The following is an 11,641-nucleotide window of genomic DNA, read 5'->3' as shown; positions in this document are numbered from 1 at the left end:
TACATGTACTTTAAGCTCATTGTAACTAGTAAGATTTCAATGCATACTATCAAACCTTTAAAAAAGTCAAGTACTGACAAAAATATATTCATATAGTTTTATGTAAAAATGCTTTAAAAATCTGTACATTTATCTCTGTTTTTAAAAATAAAATTGTTTAAATAAATTAAAAAAAGAAGTTGGGTGTTTATGTTTAACACACACAGGTCACAACATTACGAGGTGACAGATATTTTAGTCAACCTAATGCTGCAGATAGCAAAACATTGATACATGCAATTTTTAAGTATATAGAATTTTTATTGGATATTTTTTATTTATATTTCAAATGTTATCCCCTTTGTATGTAGAATTTTTGTCTTTTGACTATACTTTTATACAGCTAAGGGAGAAGTGTTGACACAAAGGTGAGGAGAGAGCGGTGGAGACAACCAGAATTATGATGCAGGGAGATGGTCAATGACCTTTGTGAAGTCAGACCCTCACCTGCAGGGCACAGGGACAGCCTTCGAGTACCCACGGCACGTCTAGAAGACCTTTCTATGGCAGCCTTGCTCTAAGTTGCTGTGGCAGGCAAGAATAACCCTGGCATTTCATCTCCAGTGAGCCACGACTTTCTGATGTCATGGCTGCTTCCATGACTTGAGCATCAAACGGAACCTTTGGTAACAACAGCCTGGCTCTAACACTTGGTCATCCTGTTCTAAACACACACACACACACACACACACACACACACACACAGAAACACACACATACACACACAAACACACACACATACACTCACACAAACACACACAAACACACACACATACACACACATACACACACAGACACACATATACACACACAATACACTCACACAGACACACACACACAAACACACACAAACACACACACACACAAACACACACATACACACACACACATACACTCACACAGACACACACACACAAACACACACATACACACACATACACTCACACAGACACACACACACACACAAACACACACACACACACACACACACACACACACACACACACACACACACACAGTTCCAAATACATGCAAAGGCAAACAATGAGGTTAATGGTCTTACTGCCTAATTTTAAAATTTAAATTTGTTGTGTGTGTCTGTTCATGTGTGTAATACGTGTGTGTGTGTGTGTGTATGTGTGTGTGTGTGTGTGTATGGAGGTCTGAGGCTGATCTCAGTGTCTTCCCAATATCTTTCAAACTTTTATTATTGTTGTTATTGTTGTTAATTTTGAGATAAGATTCCTCACTGTGCCTGGACGTGTAGTTTGTCTAGACTGCTGAGCCTGTGAGCCCAGGGACTTTGGCCCTCCCTCTGCAGAGATGGGATTAAAGTGTACAGGGTCGTAGCTGGCTTTTTTATGTCGGTGCTGAGGAGGCTCTCTTGTCTGTATGCCCACAGGCAATCACTTTGCCCACTGAGCTGGAATCTGTAAAGGTTTTGCTTCAGCTCACACAGGAAGGCATCGTGGGCGTTTTCTTTCAGTGCTGTTGCTCATAAATGAGGAGTCTGATGGCATGGATCTGACTTAAAGGGGCAGAAATACAAGGTCTGTGTTTGAAGAATTACAGCTCCGGTGACTTTTTACGTAACAGATCCTAATTTACTATCTTAGTGTAAGATACAAAGAAATAGTCTCTAAAGCTCTGTTAGCAGGTCCAGAGCCTTTCCTGCGATGGTATGGGAGGAACAGCAGGAGGACTTCATAGGCGTGTTCAAGATCCAATGACATTCCCACAGTGTTCTAAGCTCATTCATTTCCGTTTGCTTCCAGTGTTGCTTGTTCTCTGTTCTGTTTGTTTGTTTGCTTCCCCATTTGCGTGTTTTCTTCATACATGTAGCACATGTGCTCTCTGTGTCATGTGAACTAGTCTGCACTGGGACATGGGAGAAATGGGCTCTGACTTCATAAACTTTCAAGTCTGCCATGCATCTAAACCACTGTAACGAAGAACAGGCACGTGCTTGTCTCTTGATTGGCAACTTGTAAACCAATGATATGTTAGAATTAGGAATGGCGCTCGCACTTCCTAGATTAGTTCCACTCAGCATCTCAGGCTCTGTGGCCTTTAATCCTCCTTCAGCGCTGTACGTGTTTCTAGGCATCATTTCTTTAAGAAAATGTTCAGCCCTGACACTGAGCAGAAGGCAGTAATGTGAGGCCACCCCAAGCTCTCTGGCTCAGCCCTGCGATCTCTTTGGTGATTACTAGTGTCATTTTGGTCTTTGCTTCTGTGGACAATAACATGATGTTGGTGGTAGGGAAAACAACTAAACACTTAGGAATTGAGGGTTTCAGAGTCTGTACATTTCTCCTGGTGGTTAGGCTGTGTTGAGGACGTTGAGAGTTCTGTGCAGATAAATGGATTTCTGCAACCCTCCAATGGCGACAGGTAAGTACAGGCAGGTCCCTAGCCCAAGTCCTGAATGAATCCAAGGCTAATCTCCTTTTGAGTAGAGACTGAGGTATTTTCCAGACTTTAAATACCATAGAGCCTTTAAACTATTATTAGCAAGTCTGGGGATTTTGAAGTCTTCTGAACAAATGTTGACGCTGGTAATTGTTCAGTTCCCTGTTAACACGAGCTTAAGTTATTGGGATTCAAGATGGCAATGTTTGCCTTGTGTGGATGTTGAAATGACCACTCAGTCCTGAGTGCCATTTCCTTTCTGCTGAGAGCAAATTGGAAGTTCACCTGACAGGCCTTGGCAAGCCTTTCTTGTCTATAATTAACACATGTAGTTTGACAGCCGCTAGCCCACCGTCCTGCTACTTTTAATGTATTTACTTTGTTATGTTACATTGTACAACCATGTATGATCCCCATTAAACTGGAATTAAAGTGTTATTCATGAAAGATCCTTTCTCCTCTACTTTCTTCATTTCTTAAGTGAAACCACGATTTTGTGGCAAACGACTGTGACAAATCTGTGATTTTCATTTCAAAATGTAGTGACAAACATTCTTTCCTAATTATAAATACAGAGAGTATGGGCTCGAGGATTTGTGTGCCGACTTTAAAATGTCAGCTACACCCCGTTTATCTGTTTTACGAAAGCCACTTGGATCTCTGCAATGTTGAAAGAAACACGTTTTCTTTCCATCAGTAGCGACATATCAGACTCACGGGCAGTCCACCCGGCAAGCATATCCAATGAGACCTCAGCCCTGATGTCGATTTAAGGGAGTTTTAATTCAAACATATTGTAGCAAAATCTGCATAACTTAAAATGTACTATCAACTAAAGTACACATTCATTGCCAGGAAATACATTCCCAATGCTACATAATGTCTTTATGATCTGTCTTCAAAACTTGTTATAGTCACGGGTTCTCCTTTTCCCCCAGTTCCTGGCAACCTCTGTCATATGCATTTCCCTCTGTGGGGTCTCCCACTCTGAACATCTCACCATGTTTGTCTTTCAGTGACTGACCTTTGTCACTCGATGTACTGAAGTATTTTGGGTATTTATAAGCGTGTGGTTTGAGCTGCTGTCCTGCGGCATGTGCTGCAGTTTGTGTCTCCCGCATCTGCACTGGACTCTTGGCTGCTGCTACCTTCCAGCTGCGGCAAGCAGTGCTGTGATGGATATGGGTGTGGGATTCCCTGTTTCACTCCCTGGTTTACTCAGGGTGCATTCCTGCTGTGTTATTGCTTATGGTGGCTGCATTGATCTCAGAACTCAAGCTAGTGCTGCACTAGGGTTTCCTGTTCCTCACATCCTTGCCAGCACTCACCTGCTCATGTTTGGTGGCTGTAGAAGACACTGCAACACACACACGCTGTTTAAAACACCCACCGACTCGCTAATGTTCACGAGCAAAGCATAAACATGTCTGTAAATGTTTAGCTTTGTTTTAGATCTATGTCAAAATGTAAACTTCCTAAATTATACGCCCGTTTTAATAACGCATCTTAACAATAAAACAGTAATAGGCACATTGAGGAAAATTGTCTAACAGACAGAGAATAAGGAATGAGGGTGGCTTTGGGGGACCTCTGGGGTGTACCAGCAAACTCCTCACCATGTTTGAAAGATATGCCGTTAACAGTTGGGCTGTTTGGCTACCTTGTAAAACTAGCACAAGCATGTTTTGATGATGAGAGTTTATGAATTTTATGAATAAAAGGCATTATGAAGCCAAACAGGGCACTTGGAGGTCCAACCATGCAGTGATACCTCTCTTATGTGCTAAAGTCAAAACTTCATCGCCGTGGTCTGACCAGCACATTCGATCTGTGACAGCACATTCCTGTGTTCAGACTCCTTTCCCCCTCGGGCATTTCACTGTGCTAAGGTTCATTACCCTGACCTGAACCCCCCAGTTTGGGCCTGGTAGAAAGTGGATTACTTCATTAGCAAGCCAGAATTGCTAGGTGAAAATCTATCTAACATCTCCCTCTCTGGAACAAATATGCCCAGGTTACTGGTAATACACACATGTGGCATCATTTTCTTCTTATTTGGAACATACAGAACTAAATTAATAACAGTGCTTACAAGACCCTGGGGCTTTCTGAAAAAGAATTTTGATCTCCTTAGGAAAGGCTCACCAGTGCTCTCAGGAGAGATGCACTTGACTTTTGACCTCTTTTCAAAGGCACCTGTGTGAGCTTTTAAAATCCACTACCACCAATTATCCACTTTGAACCCGAAGTGTTTAAACCTGGGACCACATTAACGGAGCTTAGCACATAGCCGTGTCATTGTAGACTTCCTGATGTGAGGGGATGTCTTGACATAGTTAAAAAGGAGTTCAGGGATGGGCATGAGATTAATCGGGTCCTCCTACTGACAGCCTCAAACAAAGAGGCCTTTTAGCCACCTGGTTTGTGTCTCCCACACCTGCGTTCAGATTGCCTGGACAGTTCTGTGCTCTGCCTTCGTCCTGTTCTCCTCAGGTACTGTTTGTTAACTGTACACTTAAAGACTGATTAGCAGGCCAGTGGGAGCCCGAAAGAGCATTTCCTCTGCAGGGGAAGCGGAGCTATGAGAATGCAGTTGTCTAGGAAACCAGCTCGAGACCAGCAAATCCTGCATGGGCTTCAAAAATCCTTTCAAAAGGAGACTCCAGCACAGCCTGTATGTTAGTCACAAGCATCGTTCTTTCTTCTGCCATCACTTAAGCCAGGGCAAGCACACATTTATTCCTGCTTTGCATCATTGTGAACTGGGTTCCTCTCGTATGAAATGTGGCTCTGATTTCACTCTCCGAGCTTATTAAATTTAATATTCTTATTTTTTACTTATGGTGCCGCGGACTTGAGCATCACACTGCTAAGTTATTCCAGCATTTGGGAGGCCAGGGTGACTCTGGGAAAGTGAGATTCCAGCTGTCTCGCTAGCCCTTTAGCCTCTGCATGCTGCAGACTTTCAACACCAGCCAGGGCTGCATTGTTCCCTGGAACCAAGCAAGGCAGAAATATTAGAGGCCTAGTTGAGTTCATATTCAATGCCTGGTTTAAATCACCGATGTTGTAAGATCTGGCCATGGACTAAAAAAAAAAAAAAAAAAAAAAAAAAAAAAAATCCAAATGTTTTCTGGTTCTAGTTTTTGATATTTTTTTCCTAAGAAAAGTAAAACCATACAGCATCTCTTGATTGCACAATGAAGCACAGCTATGGGCCATGCTAATAATTTATCCCAGTTTAGCCTCAGCAGACTTATGCAATGTCTATTACAAATACTCTCATCCAAGTCATTTGATCATAAGCTTCAAGAGCCATTGTGTTGGATAAAGAGTGGGGTGCACTGCCTGGTATGCATTTGGCAGGTACACCGACCTGCTTCCTGCCCATGAAGAGCTGGATTCCTTCAAATTTCTGCTTCCAATTGTCTAAGCGTCTATGTCTCTCTAATAACTATCTAGTGCTTTGCCGATGGTAGTGGTGATGTTAACGACCATTGACAGCACCAATAGCAACAAGAATAGCAAAGATTACATCAGTGTAGACTGTGTGCTAGGTACTGTGATAAGAGCTCTGTGTACATTTTAGACTATATGCTTTCCTAAGGAACGGGAGGGTGGTGGTCCTGTTTAGGAAACATGAGGCTCATAGAAGAAAGAAATTTACCCAAAGACATGAGCAGTCATGTGGGAGTAATGCAGTTTGAACCCAAGCAATCTGATTACAGGACAAAGCATCTCAATAAGAAGTATTTAAAAGTCTGTGTAGGATAGAGGGTAGAGATTGTGGCAACATGGAGCTTCCCAAGGACAGGCTAGACCCAGACAGGAGCATGCTGTCCTCTGTGAGGCTCCAACCAGCACCTGACTCAGACAGACACTGACACCCACAGCCAGTCAGTGGGTGGAGCTTGGGGACTCTTGTGGAAGAATAGGAGGAAAGATCGTGGGCTCTGAAGAGGAACTCCACAGGAAACCCAACAGAGTCAACTAACCTGGACCCTTGGGGTAGCATCTAAACCACCAACCAAAGAACACACAGAGCCTGGACCTAGGCTTCTCTGCATATGGAGCAGATATACAGTTTCACCTTTATGTGGGTTCAGAGAAACTAGAGCACAGGCTGTCCCAAAATCTGTTGCCTGCATGTGAGATGTGTTCTACTAGCTGGGCTGCCTTGTCTGGCCTCAGTGGAAGAGGAAGCACCTAGTCTTGCAGAGATTTAAGTACCATGGTGGTGGGGGATATGGGGGGGTCCCACCTGCTCAGAGGAAAAGTGGATGGGGGAAGAATTGTGGGAGGGGTGACATGGGAGGCAGTCAGTAGGATATAATGTGATTAATTAAAAATTAATTTTTTTCCTGTTCTGGCTTGAGTGAAGCAGGCTCATGGGCCAGTGACACCAGAAATGAAGAGGTTTTTGGAACCCGGGAGGTCTCAGACTGCTGCTCCAAGGCTGTCATCATGCCACAGAATGAGTATATTGAATTACACTGCTAATGATATGGATATTGTTTGGACTACCATGAGAGAAAGAGAAAGAAAGAAGGTCAGGAAGCCCATGAATGTTCAAAGGAGGCAAAAAAAAAAAAAAAAAAAAAAAAAAAAAAAAAAAAAAAAAAAAAAAAAAAAGGCCTGGAGCTCTGCCATAAACAGTACCCTGCCAAGAAAATACAAATGAAAAAGATTATTAAGATGCATGAAAAGAGAAACACCAAGCAGAAGGATAATGAGAAGACTCCACAGGGAGCAGTCCCTGCCTATCTGCTGGACAGAGAGGGCAGTGGAGAGCAAAAGTACTTTCCAACATGATTAAGCAGAAAGTAAAAGAAAAGGTGGGAAAATGGGAGGTCCCTCTACCCAAGGAGAAACAGAAGTATTGAAGTTGGTCATGGTTTTACAAAAAAATAAATAAATAAATAAATAAATAAATAAATAAATAAATATGAAAGGTTCATTAGAAAAATGGGTCTGGGGGAGGGAGCTGTTCCTGCACTTTCAGAAGCAAGTCACCTCACTGCTTTGACTTCTGAATCCAGTGATCCCCCCACCCCCCAACCCAGCCGGCCGCGCCCTAAACTCTTCGGCGGTTACGGAGTTGGCGGAAGCTGTTCCTGCATCTTTCGGACTAGGTGTCTCCCACCCACAGCTTTTACCGGAGGGTGCGACTGTGGACCTAAAGTGATTGCTACAATGGAAGGAATCAATAATTTCAAGACACCAAACAAATTACCTAAAAAAAGGAAGTCTGCATTATGTTTGACTCTATGTGTAAATATCCCTGCCTCTCCGTTTATGCAGAAGCTTGGCTTTGGGACTGGGGTCAGTGTTTACCTAATGAAAAGATCCCCCAGAGGGTTGTCTCATTCTCCTTGGGCTGTGAAAAAGATAAATCCCTTATGTGATGATCATTATCGAACTGTGTATCAGAAGAGACTAACCGATGAAGCTAAGATTTTGAAAAACCTTGATCACCCAAACATTATAGGGTATCGTGCTTTTACTGAAGCCAGTGATGGTAGTCTGTGCCTTGCTATGGAGTATGGAGGTGAAAAGTCTCTCAGTGACTTAATAGAAGAGCGGAACAAAGACAGTGGGAGTTCTTTTCCAGCAGCTGTAATTCTCAGGGTTGCTTTGCATATGGCGAGGGGGCTAAAGTATCTGCATCAAGAAAAGAAGCTGCTTCATGGAGACATAAAGTCTTCAAATGTTGTAATTAAAGGTGACTTTGAAACAATTAAAATCTGTGATGTGGGAGTCTCTCTGCCGTTGGATGAAAATATGACTGTGACTGATCCTGAGGCCTGTTATATTGGTACTGGGCCATGGAAACCCAAGGAAGCATTGGAAGAAAATGGCATTGTTACTGACAAGGCAGATATGTTTGCTTTTGGCCTTACTCTGTGGGAAATGATGACTTTATGTATTCCACACGTCAGTCTTCCAGATGATGATGATGATGATGAGAGTGACTTCGATGACGAAGCACACTATGCAGCTCTGGGGACAAGGCCATCCATCAACATGGAAGAACTGGATGAATCCTACCAGAAGGTCATTGAACTCTCCTGTGTGTGTACTAATGAGGATCCTAAAGATCGCCCGTCTGCTGCACACATCGTTGAAGCTTTGGAACTAGATGGTCAATGCTATGGTGGTCTGAGCTCAAAAGCATAGCTTGTAATGGGAACAGTTAACTAGATGTATTTATTTAATGTAACTTATAATAGCTAGATTCTAGAAGTGGCTTATTTTAGGATCATTGTACATAGTTAATATTTGCATAACTTTCTTACATGTCATTTCATATATATGCATTTATTATACTTGGTAGTCTATGATGTTTAAAAAATTCCCCAAGTATCTAGAAGCTGCCCCTACTGTTTTAAACACTAGTGACCTCTAGGATGACTTAGAATCAAGGGGCCATTGCTTTGTTAAAGATCTTTTTAGATACTCTTGCTACTTTAATGGTTATTAAAAATTTCACTATATATAGTACACACAATTGTCTGCTCATAGTGTCCACCCTTAAGCTGGCCTGTCAGCCATGTGCCCTGGAGCTTGAGAAGAGCATGGTGCAGAAGCATTAACTTCTAGGGTGTTTCAGACCGTGGTTACTGTCTTGCCTAATTTACTTTGTTTTTACTGACTGTATACTAAGTCTTTTACAGTTATGTAAGGAAAAATAAAAGACAGTTTTAGTACCAGAAAAAAAAAAAAAAAAAGAAAGAAAAGAAAAGAAAAATGGGTCTGCATTTCAAAAAAGCCCATGTCACACACCCTGAGCTGAAAGCTACCTTCTGCCTGCCTATACTTATGTGAAAAAGAATCCATCCTCCCCATTGTATACAACCTTGGGTGTGATCACCAAAGGCACCGTTGTTGAAGTGAATGTGAGCAAGTTGGGCCTCGTGACACAGGAGGCAATGTGATTTGGGGAAGGTACGCCCAAGTTACCAACAATCCCGAAAACAATGAGTGTGTAAATGCAGTCCTGCTGGTCTGACAGTGACAGTGTCGTCATAATACTGTTCCACTCACTGGCAAAGACTACACACTGTCAGGAAAACACCGTTGCTGTGATCTTTCTGAATGACCAAGCAGCCTTACCCCATGTGCAGTCATCAAGAAGTATTTATCAGATTGTAAGGGAAAATAAAACACTGCCCAATAAAAAAAATAAATTTAAATTTAAATTGTGTCTTTCACCTGGGTTGTTACTGGCAGATACACTTGTAATAAGAACATTCAACATGAAGATCAGACGCAGCTAGAACTCCCGATTGGGATGAAATGTCTTCTACAGTATCGTCATCAGTCTTTCTTTTAAAAGGCATGCCTCCTACTCACTAGAGATCTTGCTATAATGCTTTGCTTTGGGGTGAAAAATAATCCAGGCATGAACTACACAAAGAAGTTAATGTCATGAAAAATAAGTAGAAACAAAGCAAAATGAGCTTGTATCACAAATATTAAAGGTAAAATATTACCTTATTTCATCCAAAGAATAATTAATAGATAGATCCCATGGGTACATATTAATTCATATATTGAGTCTAACAATAAAGTCAGAATATTCTAAAAAAAATTTAAAAAAATAAAAAAAATAAAAGTCTTTGTATAGGCCCAGCATCTTTGCTGATAGGTGGGGAAAAAAAAACAAAACAAAAAAAACAAACAAACAAAAAAAAAAAACAAAAAACAAAAAAACCAAAAAAAAACGTGTCTAGATTTTTACATTGAGGACATTACCAAAATAACAGAAGCTGTAGAGATGTGTGCAAGAGTATTTGTGGAATCATTACTCTGTATTCTTGACCTTTAATATTCTATGTACTTAAAAAAAGAACAATTAGGATTACCCCTCCCCCCATGTATACTCATGGTGGCAACATCAACTTCCCTTCTAGGGCACGGTACTTACATTCATAGAATTGACATATTCATCTCCTTCCATCTAACTCTTTGGGAACTCCTCACTTTCCGGAGAAAGCTTTTGGAGCACAAGTGAACTGATTAACATGGCGAAGTTTGCGGGTGGCTTTTCACTAGAAGATTGCTGTGGCACTTGTCTGTGTTGTCTTCAGCAATCGTGTCTTTCAGCAACTGTGATGACTTTCTCAGTAGTTGTATTGAATCTCTGTCTTAGAAGTGAAAAGCTGGTCTTTCTGGACCTGGCCGAGCAGGAGGCGCCATCATGGGTGTTGACATTCACCACAATAAGGACCGAAAGGTTCGGCGCAAGGAGCCCAAGAGCCAGGACATCTACCTGCGGCTGCTAGTCAAGCTGTACAGGTTCTGTCCAGACGGACCAACTCCACCTTCAATCAGGTTGTGCTGAAAAGGTTGTTTATGAGCCGCACTAACCGGCCACCTCTGTCCCTGTCCCGAATGATCCGAAAAATGAAGCTTCCTGGCCGGGAGAACAAAACCGCCGTGGTTGTGGGGAGAGTCACAGATGATGTGCAGATTCTGGAAGTGCCCAAGCTGAAGGTGTGTGCTCTGCGGGTGAGCAGCCGGCCCGAAGTCGCATCCTCAAGGCTGGAGGTAAGATTCTTACCTTTGACCAGCTGGCCCTGGAGTCTCCCAAGGGGCGAGGCACTGTGCTCCCGGAAGGGCCGAGAGGTGTACCGACACTTCGGCAAGGCACCATGAACTCCACACAGACACACCAAACCCTATGTCCGTTCCAAGGGCCGGAAGGCTACAAAAACTAACCTGGATCTTACTGTTAATAAAAAAGCTTTGGATGTTAAAAAAAAAAAAAGTGAAAAGCTGTTGTAAAAGAAAGGTGTGTGTGTGTGTGTGTGTGTGTGTGTGTGTGTATGTGTGTGTGTGTGTGTACCTGTCACCAGGCTTCAGGCTCATGCTTTCACAAAGAAGCTGAAGGAAAGATGGCTCAGAGTTAAGGGTATGACTTCCTGGCTCCTGCAGGTACAAAAGTGTACATTCAGGAATACTCTCTCTCTCTCTCTCTCTCTCTCTCTCTCTCTCTCACACACACACACACACACACACACACATGAAAAGAAAGAAATCTGTAACTGTGTTGGGAGAACACCCAGCAACAAACAGGTACATCCTGTCCATACCTTACTCCAGCTCAAAGTGATTAGAGGATTTGCCTTGAGACTCATCCTGTAGCACAGTAGCCATATGTAATTATTAAATAGACATCACGGAGCAT

The 11,641-nt window shown here is 42.4% G+C and overlaps 1 protein-coding gene and 1 pseudogene across 2 annotated transcripts; both read left to right on the top strand.

Moving 5' to 3' along the window:
* Positions 1 to 7,644: 7,644 nt before the first annotated feature.
* On the top strand, positions 7,645 to 8,628 carry LOC308420865 (lymphokine-activated killer T-cell-originated protein kinase-like; the record flags this gene model as incomplete). Its single annotated transcript, XM_080917147.1, has 1 exon — positions 7,645 to 8,628. One exon carries the CDS (start codon positions 7,645 to 7,647, stop codon positions 8,626 to 8,628), a length of 984 nt encoding a protein of 327 aa, XP_080773273.1.
* Positions 8,629 to 10,651: 2,023 nt separating this feature from the next.
* On the top strand, positions 10,652 to 11,238 carry LOC308420864 (large ribosomal subunit protein eL18-like; annotated as a pseudogene). Its single transcript has one exon. The product of its transcript is annotated as a large ribosomal subunit protein eL18-like (transcript).
* Positions 11,239 to 11,641: the final 403 nt, after the last annotated feature.

This window comes from Micromys minutus (genome assembly GCF_963924665.1).
Source record: "Micromys minutus genome assembly, chromosome: 5".
In the NCBI taxonomy this organism is placed as follows: domain Eukaryota; kingdom Metazoa; phylum Chordata; class Mammalia; order Rodentia; family Muridae; genus Micromys; species Micromys minutus.
Note: the sequence above shows the minus strand (reverse complement) of the source record. Positions and strands in the feature narration are given on the sequence as shown.